The 23,648-nt window shown below is 34.8% G+C and overlaps 2 protein-coding genes across 2 annotated transcripts; both read right to left on the bottom strand.

Moving 5' to 3' along the window:
* Positions 1 to 5,564: 5,564 nt before the first annotated feature.
* Positions 5,565 to 6,491, bottom strand: LOC308646075 (olfactory receptor 4K15-like; the record flags this gene model as incomplete). The annotated part of the gene is made up of 1 exon (XM_081288612.1): positions 5,565 to 6,491. The coding sequence occupies one exon, from the start codon at positions 6,489 to 6,491 to the stop codon at positions 5,565 to 5,567; it is 927 nt and encodes a 308-aa protein (XP_081144738.1).
* A 15,421-nt stretch (positions 6,492 to 21,912) lies between these two features.
* Positions 21,913 to 22,878, bottom strand: LOC308646067 (olfactory receptor 4K15-like; the record flags this gene model as incomplete). The annotated part of the gene is made up of 1 exon (XM_081288605.1): positions 21,913 to 22,878. One exon carries the CDS (start codon positions 22,876 to 22,878, stop codon positions 21,913 to 21,915), a length of 966 nt encoding a protein of 321 aa, XP_081144731.1.
* Between the last annotated feature and the right edge of the window lie 770 nt (positions 22,879 to 23,648).

The following is a 23,648-nucleotide window of genomic DNA, read 5'->3' as shown; positions in this document are numbered from 1 at the left end:
TCTTCTTCTCTTCATTAGCATGGCTAAGGGCCTGTTGATCTTATTTATTTTTTCAAAGAACCAACTTTTAGTTTTTTCAATTTTTTCAATGTTTTTTTTTGTTTCAATTTTGTTGATTTCTGCTCTAATTTTAATTATTTCTTGTCTTCTACTACATTTGCTGTTGTTTTGCTCTTCCTTTTCTAGGTTTTTGAGGTGTAGTGTGAGTTCATTTATTTGTTGGTTTTTTTCTTTTTTTGAGGAAAGAACTCCACGAAATGAATTTCCCTCTTAAAACTGCTTTCATTGTGTCCCATAGATTCTGATATGTTGTGTCTGTATTGTCATTTGTCTCTAAGAATTTTTTTTATCTCCTCCTTTATGTCTTCTGTAACCCATTGATCATTCAGTAACATATTGTTCATTTTCCATGTGATGTAGGATTTTTCCTTCCTTCTTTTATCATTGATTTCCAGTTTCATTCCATTATGATCAGATATGGTGCATGGTATTATCTCCATGCCTTTATATTTACTAAGAGTTGCCCTTGGCATAATATATGGTCTATCTTTGAGTAGGATCCATGTGCTGCTGAGAAGAACATGTATCCACTTGATGATGGTTGATATATATATATATATATATATATATTCTATATATCTGTGATGAAAAATCAGTCGTTAACCTAATTGGTTTACCCCTGAATGTAATCTGCCTCCTTTCTCTCGTAGCTTTTAATATTCTCTCCTTGTTCTGTATGTTGGCTATCTTCATAATTATATGTCTTGGAGTTGTTCTATTACGGTTTTGAATGTTTACGGTCCTGTAGGCTTCCAGGATTTGGCAATGCATTCCATCTTTCATCTCTGGGAAGTTTTCTAGAATTATTTCATTTAATAGGTTGTCCATTCCTTTGGTTTGATTCTCTATGCCTTCTTCTATCCCGATGACTCTCAAATTTGTTTTTTTATGACATCCCATATTTCTTGAATAGATTGCTCGTGGGATTTAAGCATCTTTTCTGTGTTGACTATATTCTTTTCAAGTTGATAAACTTTGTCTTCATTATCTGATGTTCTGACTTCTACTTGATCTAGACTATTTGTAATATTCTCGTTTGAGTTCTTAATTTGGTTTATAGTTTCCTGCATTTCTAGCATTACTGTTTGATTTTTTTAAAGATCTCTATCTCCTGGTAAAGCTCATTCTTTGCCATTTGAATTTGTTTGTTTAATTCATTTTCAAAATATACTTTTATTTCTTGAACTTGCTGTCTCATGTCTTCTCTAATATTCCTTTCCATCTGAGTTAAGTATGCCTTGAGTTCTTTCCCTATCCCTGTTTCTGATGCTTCTAGGTCCTCCTGTACAATTAAGTTGTCCTGCATTATTTGTATTCCTTTTTTCCCTTGTTTTTTCATGATGTTCACGCTACTTTCCAGCTCCATTTGATTGCTGTGTTTCTGCTCTCTTCTATAAATTTGTTTTGGCTTTTTATATCTCTGTTGTCTCTCCTTTGTGTTGGTAGACTGTGCTTGCTAAAGTGGATTCCACTGGGAAGGAATTCCGACAGCCACGCTCCAGTGACATCACCTCTCTGCTATGGCGGGCCCCAGGGTCCTTATTGGGGTGGGACTGGACTGTCCACCCCAATAATGGAGGGGTGGGACTGGACTGTCTCTGGTTGGTTTCAGCTCCCGGACACCGGCGGCCGGGCGGTCTCCAGTCGCGCTGGCAGCCAGCGGGTGATTGGTCGCCAGCGGGCGTGCAGTTTCCAGCTGCTCAGTCGCAGGGGCAATGGGCTGGCTGTCGCTGGTGGGCGGGCGATCTCTAGCCGCATAGTCGTGTGGTCGGTCGCCGGCGGGCAGGCGGTCTCCAGCTGCCCAGTCGCGTGGTTAGCTGGTGGGGAATCGGTCGCCCGCCTGCATGTGGTCTCCAGCTGCTCAGTCGCAGGGGCAATGAGCCGGCTGTCACTGGTGGGCAGGCGATCTCTAGCCGCCCAGTCGCAGGGACAATGGGCCGGCTGTTGCTGGTGGGCGGGCAATCTCTAGCTGCCCAGTTGTGTGGTCGGTCGCCGGTGGGGGGCGGACTCCAGTCACCCAGTCAGGCGGGCGGCGGGTGGAGTTTTGCAGGCAGGCATGCGTTCTCTAGCCGCGAGGGCCTGACCTCTAGTCCCCTGGTTTCTCCTGCTAGTCCTGGTTTCTCCTGCTAGACCAGATTTCCCATGAGTGATGCCTCTCGGCAGTTCAAACTGTACTCTGGGCCTGCTGTTTGTTGGGCGTGGAGGGTGGCTATTGAGAACCCCCCCCCCACCCCGGCACTCTATTGTTTTGATTTTTTCTGCTTGCCCCTCCCCCTGCGCTGGCAATACAAGTTTCGTTTTCCCCGCTGATGGGAGGGGGAGTTGAAGGTCGGGTGTCTCTAGTTTTCCCCAAGACTTTATGCAGGCTTGCTCTGATAATCCCTCCCCTGGAGAGCCTAGGAAAGATTTTATGCGAATTCCCCGCTGTATGGGAGATGCGCTGAGTAACACGCACCTGTTTTATTGTTGCAATCTGTTGGAGAGTGGCGGTGGTTACTTCAGCTCTCCAAGATGGTGGCCGCTGGTTTCCTTGGTGGAGTTTCTGTTGTGGGGGATAGAACTGTCCCGTTTCCTTCCCTGTCTGAAATCCCGAACTCAGTCCGGGGCTCTGTGAGTGCTCAGGCAGCAGGATTTCACAGAATCTGCAGGAATCTCCCTGCTTGCTGGTCGCTTCTCGGTGGCTCCCCGCCGTCTGTAGCTGCGTGATGGGCCGCACTGATCAGTCAGCCCGGATCTCCGGTCGCACAGTTGGCTCGTGTATGAGACTCAATTACAGGACCTCGGTGCTGGAAATCCTTCCTCTAGGTTTCGGTGCACCCCCATTTTGCTGTAAGTTCCTAACAAGATAGTTTTTTGTCATTCTAACTCATTATTCACCCGCGCAGGGTACACAGGGTGTGATGCACTCTATTCACGGCCATCTTGGGGATCAGCCTTTTATCTTTTGAGCACTGCTTCTTCCCATTCTCACCATCTGATAACATATATTACTTATGTGGAGACAATTTTCCTTGGTCTTTTAATTTCTCTTTGTTATTTCTTCTTTTAGATATCAGTAATTCTTTTATGTAAATAATTTAGATCTATTTTCAAGATCACTAATTATTTAATAAATTATGTTGAAGATGTCCACTAGCCCAGTTACTGAGTTATCAGCAACTGCCATTTAAATTTTAGAAATTTTACTTCATGTTTGTTATGAATTTTTGATTTTTAAGTTAAATTTTTATTATGAGACAAACAAATTCACATGAAGTTATATGAAATAGTATAGAGAGATCATGTGTTCATTTTATCTAGTTTCATTCGATAGCAATATCTTCTAAAATTGTAGTACACTATCACCACCAGGATATTGGCATTACTAGTTGGTCCAAGATATAGGGCATTTCCATCAACACAAAGATCCTAATTTTGTCATTTTTTAGCCATTCCCACTTCTCTTCCAACCACTCCTTCTTTAGCTCTTGGTAACAACTAAACATTCAAGAATGTTACATAATCATAATAAAACAGTATAAAACCTTTGGGTTTGACTTTTTTCACTTGGCTTATTTCTTAGAAATTTATCCATACTATTACATGTACCAATTTTCTTTTTTTTTCATTTGCTCTAACTAGTAAAAAAATAATTCATTGAGATGCATATTAGTAGTCTATTCATGCCACTCTAACAAAATGCCTCAGACTTGGTAGTTTATGAGGAAAGAATTTTATTGCGTACATCATGGATGCTGGGAAGTCCAAGACCAAGGCACCAGCAAATGCAGTATCTGGTGAGAACTCACTTCCTGGTTTATTAACAGTCATCTTTTCTCTGACACCTCGAGTGGCAGAAGAGAGGAAGTTCCTCTCTGGGGTCTCAGTTATCAGCTCACTAATACCTTTCATGAGGGCCCAACCCTCATGGCCTAATCACTTCCAGAAGGCCCCTCTTCCAAATATTATATGACAGATTGGGTTTTAGTTTCTAATTTTGGGGGTGACACTTTTCAGTTGATAGCAGTGTCCAATTCACTTAACTGGTATACTTGACTCTTACTTTCCTAATTGGTGAAAAGGGAGCTAGACAATGAAAGATTAATAAGTATTGAATGTAAGTATAAATATGTGGCTTTTAAAAAAGAGTCAAAACAATAATCATTACTCTTAGAGGTACTTTAAAAATGTGTTCTCAATTTTATTTTATTTGCTAGTATAAATTAGGGAGCAAGACCTGAAATATACAGAACAAATACATATTCAAACTGTTGATGAAAACAATCCACCTATATGCAGAGAGCTACCAATTTTTATGTAGTCATTGAACTGAGATCACTGAGTGAAAATCTAAAGTTCAACTTAACACAGTGATATAAAGAAACATCAATTTGGGGCTTAGGTTTTGCTATTTAGAGCATGGTTAATGTAAATATGGAATATTTGATTTCTGAATTCAGACAACAATGTCTGTCATAATATATTTACTTTCTGCTGCAAAATTTGGATAGTTATAGTGAGAATGTAGATTGCAGGAAATACCATTTTAATATACAAAATAATTCAATATATTTAATTCTTTAGTTAGGTAAAAATAGCTTAGAGTGCAAGAGATTTCAGTGTGTGCTTGTAGATAGTCAGAATAGAGAGGCATGGGAAGGGATAAGATCTGTTATCAGAAGACATATTCTGCCTCCTAAAAATGGTGAAAGCTATACTGTTTTCCTCATTCTATACAGTTTATAATACCTATCTCTAATTTGTGATACCAAACAGAAAAATAACTGCAACTTAATTCCTTGTCTATTCCTTTCCTTCAATTGTTTTTCATCTTTGCAATGTTGACAGTCAAACCCAGGGACTCATGCATGCCAGGCAAGTGCTCTACTACTGATCCACATACCCTGCCCCTTAATTATTATTTTGAAATATTTTCAAAAATTTGATTTACATTTATACTCTTTATATTACTTATATATATATCAATTGTATATATTTTATATATAATATATTTTATGATTTATATATATTACTTACATATCTCCTATTACTTTGGTATTTTTATGTGTTCACATTTAGCAAATTAATCGAAAGAAACAAATTTGATAGACCACTTTATATTTTTATTTTATTATTTTTTTAAATATTTTTATTTTTTAGGTGTAGATGGACACAACACAATGCCTTTATTTTTATGTGGTGCTGAGGATCTAACCTGGGTCCCGCCGGTATTAGGCAAGTGCTCTACCACTGAGCCACAATCCCAGCCCTCCACTTTATATTTTTAGTGAAAAAAAATCATTGTTAAAATTAGTTACATTCTGATCAAATAAAAATTCTTTCAAAAGCCAAAGGTAGGGATTCCCAAGATGGTTATCCTAGATGGTTTGTTTACTATTTACTTTTATGAAAAATAAAACATGTCCTATGCTATTTCAGTCATCTTAGGAATTTACAGAGGAAAGTATATCAACCTGGCCTTTACTATGTGCCATTGTTTTTCATGGGGGAAAGAAGGGAGACAGTCAGGAACTTATCTGTCGATTCCTTAGTTTTTTCATTGCTGATATCACCTCTTTGTTTCTTAAGGTATAGATCAGGGGGTTTAAGAGAGGGGTGAAAACAGTATAAAATATTGAAAGAAGTTTATCCACGGGCAAGTCACTAAAAGGCCAGGCATAAATGAAGATGCAGGGGCCAAAGAAGAGAGTAACCACGGTGATGTGGGCTGTCAGGGTGGCCCGTGCCTTGGCCATGCCTGCTGAGGAACGATGTCGCACAGTCACCAGGATGACTGTGTATGAGATCAGCAGGAGGAAAAAGGACATCATGGCCATTAGACCACTGTCTGAAAGCATCAGTACCTGAAGAATATAAGTGTCAGTGCAAGCAAGTTTGATTACCAGGGGAAGGTCACAGAAAAAACTATCCACCTTATTGGGACCACAGAATGGAAGGTTTACTGTGAAGACCAACTGACTTATCGAGTGTAGGACCCCAATGATCCAGGAGCCCACCACGAGGACAATGCACTTGTGCACATTCATAATGGATGCATAGTGTAGGGGTCGACATATAGCTACATATCGGTCATATGCCATGGCCACAAGAAGCATCATTTCACCACCAGCAAAGACATGCAGAAAGAATATCTGGGCCATGCAGCCCTCAAAAGAAATGGTCTTGTGCTCCATAAGGAAGTCGAAAATCATTTTAGGGGTAGCAAAGGTAGACAGACAAACGTCGAGGAAGGAGAGGTTGCTGAGTAGAAAGTACATTGGTGTGTGCAGCATGGGTTCAGAGATGATGGTGAGCAAAATGAAGAGGTTTCCCAGCACAATGGATAAATAGAAAACGGTAAAAAATGCAAAATAGAAAAATTGTAGCTCTCGAGAACCTGAAAGACTGTTCAGTACAAATTCAGTCACTCTTGACTTATTGCCTTGATCCATGGTTTCAAATTTCAGAGATCTGATCAGAAATTTTCCTGTAACATGAAATGGAAATAATAATGTTACAAATACTAATATTACAGGATTGTAAGAGTACATGAGAAAAGCCAAGACTGGCATCAAATTCTATCCAACATTTACTTCAGATCCTCATAAGCAAACAAAACATGTATTTCATGCGATCATTTCTTTTGTAGTGACTGGGTGTCCTTGGTTTTCATGGTTTCATGACAGGTGTAAATTCTAAAAATACCAGTGTACAACCTTACCTTTAGAATTTTGAGTTTCCTTATAAAAAGAGACAGATAAACTCTAGTCATAGTGACAGGTTTTCAATTCTATCATTTGTAATTCCTAGAAATGTGAACTTATGAAAGTTAAACTCTCCATACATCAGGTTTTCTATGTGCAAATTAACAAAAATAAGGGTATATGACCTCTAGGATTATTGTGAAGATTAAAAGAATTATAATAATTGAAATGTGTAGTGGAGTGCCTGACCTAGTAAGTATTCAGTTAAAGTTAGATACTATATACCTATCTTTATTTCATCAATGATGAAAATATTTGCATGTGCAAGTTAGGGTGGTACCTAAAATATCAAAATGTGTTTTCCTCTTCCTAAAAGTAGCTATTATGTGTACTTTTAATATCATGATTTACATTGAAGAATGTTAATATTTGAGATAACAATATCCCATTTTTCCATTTTTAGTCAGACAATTCTTACTTCAAGCTCTTTGTTAATGCATACTCTTCTTTATCCCATGACTGAATTTGTGTGAATTTAATGTGATTTTCATTTAGTATCAAGTACAAAACAGACTATTTTATTTTCTATTATCAATCTATATTCCCTGTCCATTTGTGTAAATGTGGTCTATGGTTCTAAAGAAGTCCTTGTATTTATTTCCTTCACACTATATAAACCATAGATGGTATTTGTTAATCTAAATGCATTTTCAGTTTCATGTCAGCTAAAATACAACTGCTTTTATTTTACAAATTATCCCTGTGTACTTTTAATAAAACTTTTAAAAAATGTTTCTGATTCTATTCTACAAAAATGGCTCTATTTTGACAAATTGCAAAGTTGGACCAAGTGTGAAAATTAATTGACTAAAAATAATTACAAAGAAACAGGATGCATAGTAAGGAATGCCTGAATGCAACAACAGATGGAAACTTACCTTTTTAAAGGTAATATACAATCTTGTTTTTCATTGTACTCCTCTACTAGCAAAAGGGCTAAGTTAATGTATATTTAATAACCTATAAGTTACATACGTATACCTCTACATTAATATACATACCCTATTAAATGGAATTGAAATTTGAGAAAAAAATATTTTTTCAAATATGTAAAGATCACTGTAAATATTTTTTCTACACTGAAGGAGCTCACCTGTGTGGATATGTGCACTCACTTTGGTCCTGGGGAGGGTAGACAGAGCTAACTCTTTGTACGTTGCACTGTTTCTGGAAGAAATGCCAGGACGTCATTGTGGGGCAGAAAATTGTTTTCCAACAGCAGATATAATAGCCAAGGTGCTAAAGTCTATCCTCAGTCCCTCTGTTTCCACCAATTTCCTTTGTTCACCAACTGAGTGTAATTCCTTTCTGACTGCTCCGTTTTAGGGTCATACGATTATTATGTCCTTTTTGCCAGAGAGCTTGTGAAACCCAAAGTCAGACAAAGTAATTATTTTCAATTTTCTAAACTTTATTTACCTGGAATGAAGAGAAAATACTATTGGGGTCAGAAGTCATTTGCTAAACTCAGTTTTAGGAGAATTGCTTGCTACTCTTGCTATAGAATACATATACATAAAAATGTTTTGACAGGTCTAGCCCAAAGTATAAACAGTGATTGTCTCCAAGTGAGAGATTGAGAGATTACAATAATTTAATCATAAGATATTTCTGTATTTACTGTTTTTTGTTTCTTTGTTCTGATACTTCAGATGAAACCCAGGGACACTTTATCACTGAACTACATCCCCAGTTCTTTTTATTTAGTTTTGTTTAATTTTGAGACAGGGTCTCACTAAGTTGCTGAGGGTCAACATTGCTGAGGCTGGCCTCAAATTTGGGATCCTCCTGCCTCAGTATCCCATATTGCTAGGATTACAGGTATGCACTATTGTGTCTACCCTGAGTTTATTTTTGTTATGCAATGAGAATGTAATATTTTTTGGCTCAGAAAACAATAAATTAAAAATTAATTTATAATATTATATATATATATATATATATATATATATATATATATATATATATATATCAACATTCATGCATTATAGTTATATATAACATTAGGGTTCATTTTGACATAACCATTCATGCAAGAAATACGATTTTTATATACTGCTCCTCTTTCTCTGATGATTTTCCTTTATTTATAATTTTAAATTTTTATTTAGTTTATTTTAATGTATAAAGGTGAAATTCACTGTGGTACACTCATATGAAAACATAGCATAATTAGCTCTATTTTATTTCACCATTCATGTGCTTTCCGTCCCTTCTGTCCTCCCCTTCATCTCTACTCCACTGCTTATTAATTTTAATTTAGAAAAATCAAAAGTTAAGAAAATGAAATAAAATAATTTTTAAAAAGAATACACATAAATAATAAATATTAATGCAAATATACCCTATAACTGCATGTACCATACATATTATTTTATAATCAACTACTCAACAGCATATTATAAATATTTTCTATGTCAATAGAATATTTTTTGTATGCCAGCTTTTTTGTGCATTTGTGTTATTTTATTACATGGATGTTTTAAATTTTCCCTATTAACATATAATCAGGAAGATCTAAGATGGCAAGTTAGGGGTAGGCTGCATTCTGTGTCGCTCCAGGACCTGGGATTCAAGTAGTGGGAATACTGTTTCTCTGCAAGTGATCGAAGAACCCACAACAGCTGCTCCCATGTAGGAATCACCGCTTCTGTGCCATGCAGGTCTCCAGGCGTCAGCATCAGCACAGGATTCCTAGCCACTCATCCACGCAGATCTTATAGGTACCCAGGTAGGACCACCAGCATTAGCACCCACACAAGACTCCTGATAGCCCACCCATGCAGGACACCCAGTTGTAGCCCACACTGGAACTCTAGTCACCCCTCCCATGTGGACCCCTAGCTACCAATGTGGGGCTCCTCTGGTGACCTCCTTCTTGGAGCACTGCAACCACTCCCACCATCCCTTACAGGCAGTATCCTGCACCTGGGGACACTGCACTGGGTCCAGAGAGAGCTGCCAGCCACAATACTGCACACCACAGAACTACATCTCTGAACATACTGCTCAATACCACTGCCAGGCCCCACCTGACCCCACTCCTCATTGCTGAAAGCAGAAGCCTCCATCTTGCAACACATTCATTGCCATGTTTAGTTTGCAACTCCCAACTCGTAACACTGGCTGGGGCTTAGAAATAATATCAAAGTACCAAAAGTCTCCAATTCACCCTCTTTTCCCTGAAGCTGCTAAACCTGCACAGTGCCTGCAGCTATGTGTTTGGTCCATAGCTCGCAAAACTGGGTTGCAAAACCAGGTCCTGAACTACCCAATATAAAACAGCTCTCTGAGACAGGTGCACAGACCCCAGAGAGCAGCCCACAAGACTTTTGGAGAGAAAGATTCCTGATTGGGAAGTAGAAAAGGAGGAAGTGAGTGAGATACAGTTTAGAGACTAAATTAGAGACCAGGAATTGTGAGGTCTATAGGCGATTTATGGAGATAAGACCAGGCACCCACATCACACAAGCCAGCCCCAAAGGAGACCCTTGGGGGGCAGTCTTCCATCAGGAACCAGAAAGTATTATAAGTCACCTCTAGGAGCCACACCCCAAGACCAACCCACCCACCATAATAACCTTCACCATCTTGAGGGTGGAGATAGGAGCAAACAACAGACAAATTCACCTATTGGATGAGAAGGGAAGCTGGAAAGATACTGGTCTCCAACAAATACAATCCTTGTATCTTCTTCAGGGTATTTTTTTCTCACTCTCTCTCTCTCTTCTTCCACCTTCACATTCCCAGAATTTGTGAAACCAAATAATTTGCATGAATTAGGAGAATGAGGACTGAGATGTCTGAATAGTATATTACAATGGTGTTGTATATTCTTTTATGTCCTATTTCTACATTTTTTTACATTTTATATTATGTTTGTTTTGTGTAATCTACTCTCTTCCCACTAATTTCTCTCACCAAAATCAATTTCTCTCTCTTCTCCTGATACTAAACAACATATTTAGATTACCCTTTCATGCTTTCTAAGATCTAATAACTCTATATCCTCACCTCCTTCCCCCTCAATGTCTCATCCTACCTCACCCCCAATGCCGTGTCTAACATCAGAAACTGTAGTCCCTTTTACAAACCTACTATTTATATTATAGATAATAATTGAACTTACAATTTCTGTATATTGTGACAAATCCGTAAACATGTTAATAGCAGCTATTTGGTTTAAGGTTGTATATTGTTTGTATTGGGATCTGTTCACATTGTTCTCCCCATTAAAGGAGAGGTATTGGAAACCTGCAGGGGCACTATAAGTCTATAGGGTAACAGCAGTAATGCCTTGGATTACTAGAAGAGAAGACACAGAAACAACATGGAAAAACAAGGGAAGAAAGTGACTCCAACAAACCAAGATATTGCATTATTAGAATCTATGGCCAGAAGAACAGAAGTAATGACAGAGAAGGAGTTCAGGATGTACATAATTGCAATGTTCTGTGAATTAAAGGATGATATAGACAAGCAAATATAGGAAGAAAATGATCATTTCTAGAAAGAGCTACATAAGCAAATATAGGAAGCAAAAGATGACTTCCATAAGGAGATAAAGATTCTGAAAAAAAATAGAGAAACCCTTGAAATGAAAGAAACAATAAACCAAATAAAAAAATCAATAGAAAGCATCACCAATAGAAAGCATCACCAATAGATTAGATCGCTTGGAAGACAAGACCTCAGATAATGCAGACAAAATATGTAATATTGAAAAGAATGTTAACCAACAGTGAAGATGGTAAGAAACCATGAACACAACAGTCAAGAATTATGCTATAACCAAAAAAGACTAAATTTAAGAATTATTGTGATAGACGAAGGCATAGAGTTCCAAATTAAAGGAATGAACAATCTATTCAATGAAATAATAACAGAAATTTTTCCATACATGAACAATGAATTGGAAAATCAAATACAAGAGGCTTACAGGACAACAAATGTACAAAATCACAACAGATCCATACCAAGGCACATTATAATGAAAATACCTAGCATACAGAATAAGAAGAGAGTTTTAAAAGCCACAAGAGAAAGGAATCAGGTTACATAGAGTGGGAAACCAATAAGGATATTTGTAGATTTTTATTCCCAGACCCTGAAAGCTAGAAGATCCTGGAACAACATATACCAAGCTCCGAAAGAAAATGGATGCCACCAAGAATCTTATATCCAGCAAAATTAAGCTTTAGATTTGATGATGAAATAAAACTTTTCCATGATAAACAAAAGTTTAAAAAAATTTACAACTCAAAAACCTGCACTACAGAACATCCTTGGAAAAATATTCCATGAAGAGAAAAAAAAAAAAAAAAACTCTTGGAACGCTCATACATTGCTGGTGGGACTGCAAATTGGTTCAAACAATATGTAAAGCAGTATGGAGATTCCTTGGAAAACTTGGAATAGAAACACCATTTGATCATCCATCTATACCCAAAGATATACTACAGCATACTACAGGAACATGGCCACATCAATGTTTATAGCAGCACAATTCACAATAGCTAAATTGTGGAGCCAACCTATACGCCCTTCAGTAGATGAATATATAAAGAAACTCTGGTATATATACACAATAGAATATTACTCAGCAATAAAAAAGAATAAAATTATGGCATTTGCAGGTAAATGGTTGGAGTTAGAGAATCTTATGCTAAGTGAAGTAAGTCAATCTCAAAATACCAAATGTTGAAGTTTTCTCTAATATGAGGATGCTGATCCATACTGGGGATGGGGAGAGCATGTGAGGAATGCAGGAACTCTAGAAAGGGCAAAAGAAAGGGAAGGGAAGGGAGGGGAGAGAAGGGAGTGGGCAGGGGGTAGGAATGACAGAGGAATATGATAGACATCATTACCCCAAGTATATGTATGAAGACAGGAATGGTGTGACTCTACTTTGTGTAAAGCCAGAGATATGAAAAATTCTGCTCTCTGTATGTACTATGAATTGAAATGCATTCTGCTGTCATATAGAGCAAATTAGAATAAATAAATAAATAAATAAATAAATAAATAAATAATATATAATAAATTACTTTTTATTTAGCTATAATTTATGGGTTTATATAATTTATTTAGAATATATGATCATAATTATGTTCTTCAAATGTTTTTTATTCATTATATGAAAACTTATTTTATTAAAATTATATATGAGAATGACCATTCCTCAATTTGTTTTTTAAAATAAGTTACTTTATTATGCTTGTTATTTTTACTTTCTACATAAAAACTCATATTGATGTTTTAATGCACTTAAATAATAAAGATGACCATTTATCTGTAGTTATGTGTGAACTGTTTTGTTTTGTTTTTTTAGTTCCTCATTTGCCTGTCCATGACTGCTGCCCATTTTTCTATTGGGAACTTTATCTTTTTAATATGTATTTATAATATTTTCCATACTATGGGATTATCTTTTTGTACAGATATTAAATAGATATTTTAATTTATTCTTTTCATTTTAATATTATTTATGTTATTTTTACTTAAATTGCTTAAAATATTTAAGTAAATTAAAATCTATTTTTGCTGAGTGGCTTTTCCCTTTATTGTCTTACCTAAAGGATTTCTGTGCAATTATATTCATTACTTCAAAAAATGTACCAAAACATTAATTAATAAATTCAGCATTTAAAAAAGCCTTTCAAACAGTGGTTGCTATGGAAAAAAGAATATTAAGTAAGTTTCTAGTAGTGTAGTTTGAAGGTCACAGCTTTAAATACCACTTTTTATTGGGTAACGTAGAAGCTCCAAGATTAACTGAAGATAATTTTGAAGAATGGCATTTCTAGGGCAATAAAAACCTTAACTAAAGAAAATAAAAATTCTCTCATGGAAATTATGACTACAACCTAAGGTTTGAGAAGATAAGAAATGAGGTTTTTCAGCATACTTCTGAAATCACTCCACAAAATTTCTATTTCATTTGGCTTGTGATCATTTTCTAATACTAAGCTATGGAATCTACTATAAGTTGGTCACTTTTGTATGTTTCTTTTGACTGAACATATATTTTCCCAGTGTTTAATTTCCTAAGATAATCCAAGCCTTACTATAAGAAGTTTCCAGAGAAAACTAAAAATCCATTCATCAGAATGTAGTTAATGGCATTTTTGTTTATTATCTATGGTAGGATAGCTAACCCAAAACAAAAATTATCTTAACATTATTAAATTCTTTTTTACATCATATTCAGGTGCTAAAGAAATTGGAAGTATCATTTCTTAAATAATATAATACCTCAAGTTGATAAGGTTCTATATATATTTTACACACACACACACACACACACACACACACATATATATATATATATATATAATTTACTTAGAATATATCACAAGTATGCATTTCAGAAGTTTTACATATATTTATATTTACATATTAATTTATATTTTTATATATTTATTTCTCTATGAAAAATTCATGTCTTCCTCCCATCACAGTTAAGCCTGTGTAAAAAGGACCTGTTTATAAATGGTACAAAGGACTGATTTATAAATAGTGCCAAATTAATGAACAGAGTCATAAATGATCACATGAATGATTTTATGTGTGAATGATTTAATGCAATGCCATTTGAGTGAGAGGATAATGACTAATGAAATATAATTATTGCATCATCATTAAACTCTTGTTTATAAACAAATAGGTAATTAAGTGTAATTAATTAATTTGACTTTAAACATGAATTAATTAAAAATCCCAATCTACATCTTGAACCATGACCTTGTTGAAAGAAGACAGGGAAAATAAGAAGAGGGAGGGAGGAAAGAAAAAAGGAGGTGAGAGAGGGAGGAAGGGATAGAAGGAAAAAAAGAAGAAGGAAAAGAGAAAAGAACAGGGGGAGAAAGGATATTTTAAGACTAATTATATTTCTTATTTATTATTCTTCTAATTTATTAAGTGTTAGTAAAGTCCTTATTTTGTCTTAATAATAATCAGCATATTATTTCTGTTTTTGTAGCTGAGAAATAATACAAAAATAAATGCAAAAGTGGATTTATTGAAGATTTAAAGGTCTAGAGTCATTTAAACAATACTTCACTTTAAATCAATACTTTTGAATAACAAATAACTGTTTGCCCTAATTTTTGAATGTAAACAAAATTTCTGGACCACTCATTTATGTAATTTCTACAGGAAGCAAAAACTAAATCTCTAGCTAAATATCTGCCTTCGACCATTTAATTTTGAGTAATCTAGTTTAAAGGGTGCACTGATTCTGCACCTTACAAACCTAATAGAAACATTATGGAAATGGATGTGGGTAGGTTCTTCTGTCCTGAGGTCATTATAAAGTATGTTAAAGGTAAATGGAAGAAGGTTGGGGTTATAGCTTAGTGATAGAGCGCTTGCCTCTCATGCATGAGGCACTGGGTTCCATCCTCAGTACCACATAAAAATAAATATAGATATTGTGTCCATCTATAACTAAAAACAATTTTTTAAAATAGGTAAATGAAAGAACAAATAAATAAATCCTTGAAGTCTGAAAAAGCAAACTTCATTAAAAGGCAAGCTGAAAGCCATATGCAAAACACAGGACAGCTTCTCATACTTCTCATGAAGGTGTGATAGTGAGATTTTTATATAGGTGATTTTTTGGGGCACTAAATTTTTAACATTTCACTTACAAAGTAGTTTAATCACTGAAGTCAGTATACAAATAATGAAATCTCCAAAATTATAGCACCTGAAATAATCTAATTCATTCTAAACTAAAAATGCTACCGAGTGCCATCAATCTGTAAATTGTCCATCAATAATTTTTTAATTAGAATTTTAAAAGTTATAGAAGTAATTAAATTAGTACAATCAGGTTTTCTCAGTTATTAATTTCTCTGATACTATGTATATATGTTGTCTGTGTGTATGAATACAAATACACATACATATATATTATTACGTCATTGTTGTTTTCTTGTTTATAAAGAAAGAAACCATACAAATGAGGTTATAAATAATTAAGTTATAAATAATTTATTGCATTTTTAAAAGTGAAGACATAAAAAATAAAAACAGCCAATCCACATTCTAATCATCTTGAATCATGATTTTGATAAAAGAAGAAATAATGAGGGAGACGACAGAAAGAGAAAGAGAAGGAGGAAAGAAACAACAGAAAGATTTCATGTGAACATGTATGTTTGTGTGTATATATATATATATATATATATATATACACACACATTTACATATGTATATAATATATATATATATTTCTAATTCAATTATATTCAAAGAATAATGCAAAAATCTAGAAGTTATTAAATACAGAATACAATTGGATTATATGTGTTCCCTTATAACTTTGGGATGAGAAAATTAGTTACCATTTCTTATACACTATGTGATAAGATTTTTCTATGAGTATAGGTATGGGTATTATATTTACAAAGTGGATTACACACATTCACACAATCATGAGCAATATTCCTATCTACAAGAACTCTCACAATCACTATTGAAGTTTAGTTCTGTCCATGTATTATATAATCTCAGGTTAATAACTGTCCAATCATATGGTAAACAAGTGATAAAGCTAACATTTTCATGGCAGAAACTACAGGTTAAGAATTTTAAGATAGTATTTTGGCATAATTATGTGTGTGAAAATGGAAGCCACATCTGAAAATATATGTGTGCCTATTCATACAAAGAAGAGATTTAGATTAAGTGAATATATTGGCCTCTTACTCTGGTGCCACACTATGTGATATGTAACTGTCAGAATAAACCCAGGGAACAATGGCTAAGTCTGCAGAAGGGTGTGAAGTTGACTGGCATGTGAAAAAAAAGCCAGCAAATCTCAGAATGTTAAGTGGGAGTTCAGATATAAAAAGAGACATTCAATCTCACATGCAATCAAAAGCAATGGAACATTGTATTAAAACAGGTGGTCCACATAGAGCTCTTTGAAGTGGCAGAGTATGAAAAACTTACATGAGTCTTTGGTAGGCTGCCATAGAGATGTCTCTAAGATAGAGTTGGAATTTTTCAGCTCTTTTAATGTTAGAAGTGCTGCATGAAAACCCTGAAGTATGATAATGGTATCAGGAGTGTGTTCTTTTCATACTGATTTTGTTATGTCCTACATACTTTATTTAAGAGGAGGTAAAACTGAAAATGTGTTTCTTATTGATGAGTTTTTGTCCCATGGGGCTATTGCTAACAAGGCTTTCTTTTTTTATCATAGACTAGCAAATATCATTTCTATCTAGGGATTCATGGTTTTAAAATCATATTCCCAGTTTATCTATATACTAGATATTGTGAGAGCCTCTTGTAACTAGTGTAGAGTTTATTTTCTAAGGAAATATATGCAAAGGCAAAATTTCTGTTTTTAACCATTAGTACTGAATTCTCTCTCTGTAGGTTCAATATAGTCCCAAATACTACTATTTTCTACACACTGCATATCATTTCAATCCATATTCAAATTACTTTTATCTGTAGGCATAACAACTGATTCAACAACTGATTGCACTATGGTAAACCTATAATCACTTAGACAAAACAATGTCTTTTTCTCCATCTCCCAATTAAATTTAATTCAGGAATGCATAATAATTGCATACCTATGACATGTAAAACCACAGAATAAGAATGAAAAATGAGTGCAAAGTGCTTATCTGCAAGTAGTTCACAAATTAGAAGACAATTAAAGAAAATAAACAATGTCACAAAATGTAAACAGAATAATATACATATTGTAAGTACAAATTCCATCAATTTTAACATTGGGAAAGGTTATATTTTGTTAAAAGAATCAGGAAATAACATATAAAGAAGGAAAACCATGTTGGAAGGGATGAAGGCAATGAGGATTGCCACTGTGCACAATGTATGAAGTGCCTTGAATGAACAATGGCTTTAAGAGGCAGAGATAATGAGTGAAGGAATATTTAGTCTGAGAAACTGCTATAAGACTTATTCTTTTATTTGGCAACTAATTTAAAATGTATCCTCGTCATTGTCAATACCATGAAGTGACTAAGTGGGTGTTTAACATGTATAGTTTGAAATGAAATCTTCTGTCTTTGGAGTAGTTAATGAGGAGAATGTAATTTAATAATCATAGATCTCTTTGGGGCATGAACTGCAAAAATTATTGTCTTAATTCTGATGTTGGACTTAGAAGTCACTGAGTATTTTCAAAACTGAAAAGTGTAAATTAGAATAATGTGTAGTTAACTATTTTTAATTTTATTATTAAATTCTTACTTTACTGCACCCTTCAATTTCATCACATAATTAAATAGATAAAAATTTTACAAAAGAAGGTATCATATTTTAAAAGTAAAACTGTATAAAAGGAAAAAAAAAACTTACATGAAGTAAAAGAAGAATTCACTAAATAAAGAACATCCAATTTTCCAAGATGAAGAAAAAATATTAACATAAGATAATAATACTGCTAAGAGCCATAGCCAAGTAATATGATGCATGGCATTTTGGGTTGAAAGGTGATGCCAGCAAGCCATTGAGATGATATGATTGGGCTGGGGATGTGGCTCAAGCGGTAGCGCGCTCGCCTGGCATGCGTGCGGCCCGGGTTGGATCCTCAGCACCACATACCAACAAAGATGTTGTGTCCGCCGAGAACTAAAAAATAAATATTAAAAATTCTCTCTCTCTCCTAACTCTCTCCTCTCTCACTCTCTCTTTAACAAAAAAAAAAAAAAAGAGATGATATGATTATCTTAAGATTTGCATTCATATGGATATTAGACCCCTGCTGTCCACCTTGGCCTGCTAGGGACTCCTGGAGAGTTCCCATTGGTTGGGGAAGTGCGGTAGGAGGGAATTCCGGAGGAGGGATTTCCTGTTGGAGGGTCCGGGAGAACACCGCGTGTGTCCGTCGGCATTTCCCCCCCCCCCCCAGCGTACAGGGCATTGGTGGGGAGTTTCAAAAATAAAGTTTGTTCCTGCTTGAGTGGCTAGTGATTTTGTGCCCAGCCAGACTGCGGCACAATACATGTATACAAAACTAACAAAATGAGAAACAATATTAACATAAGATGATAATTCAATACATGTATACAAAACTAACAAAATGATTTCAGATAATTGTGCAATCCAAACTGAAACATAACATGCTTTTTTGCAAAGTATATGACAATTTCTTTTAAATTTATCTAAACAAATAAGAAAATTAAAGGTTAGTTATGACAAAAATAATAATTATGATATAACAATCTTACCATGTTTGAAGGATATTATGAGGCTTTCATTAAATCAGCAGATTTAGCAGAAAAAATGACAAATCAATTAGAAGAACATAACAAATAATCCAGGATTAAAGTCTTAGAACAGATAAGTCTTTAACATTAAAAAGAGTTATCACAAATTAGTGAAGAGAAAGTATTCAACATATGATCACCAGAACTACTGGTAAACTATTCATAAATTCTAAAGAATATAAAAGCTTATATCTTATATCAAGTAAATTACAAATGAAATAGAATCATTATTACAAGAAAACATTTAAACAAAAGAAATCTAAGGAAGATACCATATAAAATTTGTTTCTGAATATCAATATATGCAGTAAATATAAGAATATAAAATAACATGTAAAGAAAATATATATGGGTTTGACTATCTATCATTTGAACAACTGATTTCCAAAATCACATTAAGTAACAGACAGGCACCTGAGAAAAAGGGATACTAAATCCAAAATAAACAAATATGTTTACATAACATGATATGTTAATACTGGGGGGGGGGGAATTGCCAATGAAGAATATTACATCTGATGAGACTCTCCTTCTGAATGAAGGAAAAATAGATATACTCCTTGATACAGAAAGCTGCAGAATTCATCACCATTACACCTGCCATACAAAAAATGCTAAAGGGAGTTATTCAAGTTGAACTACAAGAATGCCAACAACATGAAAACATAGACACATAAAGCTCACTGTAAAGGTAAGAATATAATCATAGAATGTTTTAGTGGCCATATGGGTGTTGCATAAATCATTTTAACTCTGGTATTAGTACCAAAGTAACTACAGCTACAATAATGTGTTAATGAATGCACAGGATATAAAGAGGCAAAATCTGAGATCATAACATAAAAGATAGAGAAAAAATTGAAGTGTTGAGTATTTGCATTGGTTAAGTTAAGTTGTTATCCCTTAAAATAGATTGTTATAACTATGATGTCCTTATGGAACCATCATGGCATCTGAAGAAAAAAGACTGGAGGAGACTTTGGTCATATATTTTTTTTAGACATGGCTTCTTTCTGACATTTTAGCAAAATGTATTTAAAACACAACCATGATGGTGTTTGCATCCATAGTTTATTCCTTTATCAACAAACAATATTCTATTTATAGATGTGCCACAGTTTTCTTTATCTATTTACCAGATGGAGAATATCTAATTGTTTTCCAGTTTGGGGCAAATATGAGAAAAAAAAACTTTCTATAGATATCTCTGTGTAGATTTGTGTCATTTCTCATGAGTAGAACCCATTTTTGTTGTATTTTTAAATTATTCATATTTATGGAACATAAGATGATAATTCAATACATGTATACAAAGTATAATGATCAAACTAGGGTAATTAACATTTCTTCTTCCTTAAATATCTATCACTTCTATGTTCTGGAAACTTTAAACTCATTTTTTTCTAGTTCTTTATGAGATTATAATGAATTGTAAACTACAGTTACCTGCTGTACTACACTATTCCTTCCTATCCTCAAGTGACCACTAATTTACTACTTCTCTATGGAAAACTATATAGAAAATGATGAAAAATTTTAAGTGGGGTGTCTATAACAGTTATTGCTGTCCAAGTAATCTTTCACTATAATGCTGATACCAGGAAAGATGCAACTGCACAATATAGAACTGGTAATTCATCCAGTTTAAAAGAGGGGGAAAAGTAATGATGGTGACAAGTTTGTGGAATGAGTTATGTTTAAAAACATGGTAAAAACATAATAGGATACCTCCATGCATTAAGTGATGTGATATTTGTCTGTATTTTATGTCAGTATTTAAAGTCTTTTTCACAATTACCTCACAATGACAGAAGGGAAAATGAGCTCTACAGAGCCTCTTTTGTAAAGCACATTCATGGAGGCTCCACTCTCAGGATCTAATCATCTCCTAATACTATATACTAGGGGTGAAGATTTCAGTATCTGGATAAGACATTCAAGAGTCCAGCATTGTGGCAACATCCTAATGTGCTTCCAGATCCTAATGTTCATTGTTTTCTGCGGTAGCTGGCTTTGCATCTGCTATCCTTCAAATGAGTGTCCAGATATCATCACAGGGCCAGGTTGTGAGGGGTCTTGTTCTATTTTTATGAATTTTTATTACAGCTTGTCTAAAGCTTCAAGCCCTGTACTTTGTAATTATTTTAGGAATTTAAAACTGCTTAACTATGTATTTTGATGTCAAAATTGTTTGGGTGACAAAATGATGAGAATAAAAGTACCTGCGTCATATCTGACCTGATTTTATAAAGCTTCAAAAAATGTGATATGTTGTTCCTTAAGTTTTCTATGTAATGTTGAAAAAATAAAATAAAGATAAAATTTGAGAAGTGTTACATTGTATTTTTGGAAATTTGTTCTTACAAGTTGAATTACACCTTGGATATTTTTTAATAGAGAGTGCCAATATTTTAATGTAAAAGGTATGGAAAAAAATAATAGTAATGGGATTGGTTTTGAATTCTAGAACTAAATCTTATAGACGACCTGGAGTTTTTTAGGCCATAAAGGAAACAAAGAGCTCTTAGTTTAGCTAATATAAAAATGCAATGAAATTTTTATGAAATTAATTTCAAACAATTAAATTGCATATTGGTTTGTGAAACATTCTGTCAATAACTTGAAACGGCAAATATAAGCTAATTAACTTTTAAATTAATGCAAATATAAGAAAATATGATGAGGAAATGCATAATTATGTGCAAGTTTCTCTCTATACATTTAACAAAGAACACACATTACATTTACCATTTTAAACAAAGTAATGCTATAAAACAATGGTGTTCATAAGATAAAGGTAGTTTCTGTCTTGAATTTCTTCCTTTCTGCTCAGGGCAACCAATCAAATCCTACAAGTGCAGGTTCTGCAGGTGAGAGAGGGAAAGCAGCCTGGAATTTACAATCTGAGTCTTGAGTTTACTCATTGCTGATTTCACTTCTTTGTTTCTCAATGTGTAGATGATGGGGTTCAATATAGGTGTGAAAACTGTAGAGAACACAGAAAAGACTTTATCCACTGGAAAGTTGCTGAAAGGCCAGACATAGATGAATATGCAGGGTCCAAAGAAGAGGGTCACCACAGTGATGTGGGCAGTCAAAGTGCTGCGGGCCTTGGCCATGCCCCCTGAAGAATGGTGGCAAACAGTAACAAGGATGACCATGTAGGAGATTAGCAAGAGCAAGAAAGAAGTCACCCCCATAAGACCACTGTCCAAAAGCATCAGCACTTCAGGAATGTATGTGTCTGTACAGGCAAGCTTGATAACCAAAGTAAGGTCACAGTAATAACTATCCACTATGTTGGGGCCACAGAAGGGCAAATTTACAGTGAAAGCTAACTGACTCAAGGAGTGTATAACTCCAATGACCCAAGAGCCTACCACCAAGCTTGTGCACTTGCACAAGTTCATGATGACTGTGTAATGCAGAGGTTTGCATATGGCTACATACCTGTCATATGCCATGGCTACAAGGAGGACCATTTCACCACCAGCAAAGACATGGAGCAAAAATATCTGGGCCATGCAACCCTCAAAGGAGATGGTCTTGGGTTCATGAAGGAAATCATAGATCATCTTTGGGGTTGCATATGTGGCCAGAAGAACATCAAGAACAGAGAGATTACTAAGCATAATGTACATAGGTGTATGCAAGGCAGGTTCTGAAATCACTGTGACAACAATAAGAAAGTTTCCAAGGACAATGACGATATATAAGAAGTTAAAAAACACAAAGAAGAAACACTGGAGCTTCCAGGAACTAGAGAGTCCCAGCAATACAAACTCAGTGACCCTAGAATAATTTTGCTGATCCATGGTCTCAGGCTATAAGGTAAATCCCTACAAAGAGAAACATTAATGGGTTATTATGAAGAACAAGAAGAGTAGACCACAACCCCAAACTGTTCATCTCAATATTAATTTTAAATGTTCTACAATTATCCTGTTAGGAAGTACCTTTTCTGTGATTTTTATACTATGTTTTCCCCTCAAGTATTCTCATGAAGAAAATATAACTTTGGTGTAAAACATAATGTATAAACAGCTCCATTATATAAATTTGTGGGTTAAGTCTGATGATAAACAAACAGCTTGTGGACATTGAAAAGAACTTAACTACGAGATACTAAGGGATCCAGATCTAAGGGATCCACTGTCTTTCTCACCCTGGTGTTTTACATTATCTACTCCGGAGGATCTATAAGGAGTTTCAATTCTTAGAAGAATTCTCAAGAGGCCATGTTTACATATTTTATCTTTTGCCCTGTCCCTCCCCCGCCCTATTTCTCTCTCCTCTTGTCTATATCTGCTACTTAACCCCTGCAACTATACCATTAAGACTTTTTAATCCATGTTGTCTCTGACATTATGACAGTTGCTTTGGTTTTAAGTAAAGTCCCTTGCAAATAACATTGTAATATGTGAAATTAAATATACGGAGATGGCCAATATTTGGGTATAGAATATCAATATGCAAGGTCAATACAAAGATCTGATTTAATTTAATAATTGCCAAGTAGCTCATTTGAAGGTTGATAGTAACATTTCACTCATCAGTACAGAAATTTCCAAAATAAGTAGTTATA

Source organism: Spermophilus citellus (assembly GCF_964194105.1).
Source record: "Spermophilus citellus genome assembly, chromosome: 4".
In the NCBI taxonomy this organism is placed as follows: domain Eukaryota; kingdom Metazoa; phylum Chordata; class Mammalia; order Rodentia; family Sciuridae; genus Spermophilus; species Spermophilus citellus.
Note: the sequence above shows the minus strand (reverse complement) of the source record. Positions and strands in the feature narration are given on the sequence as shown.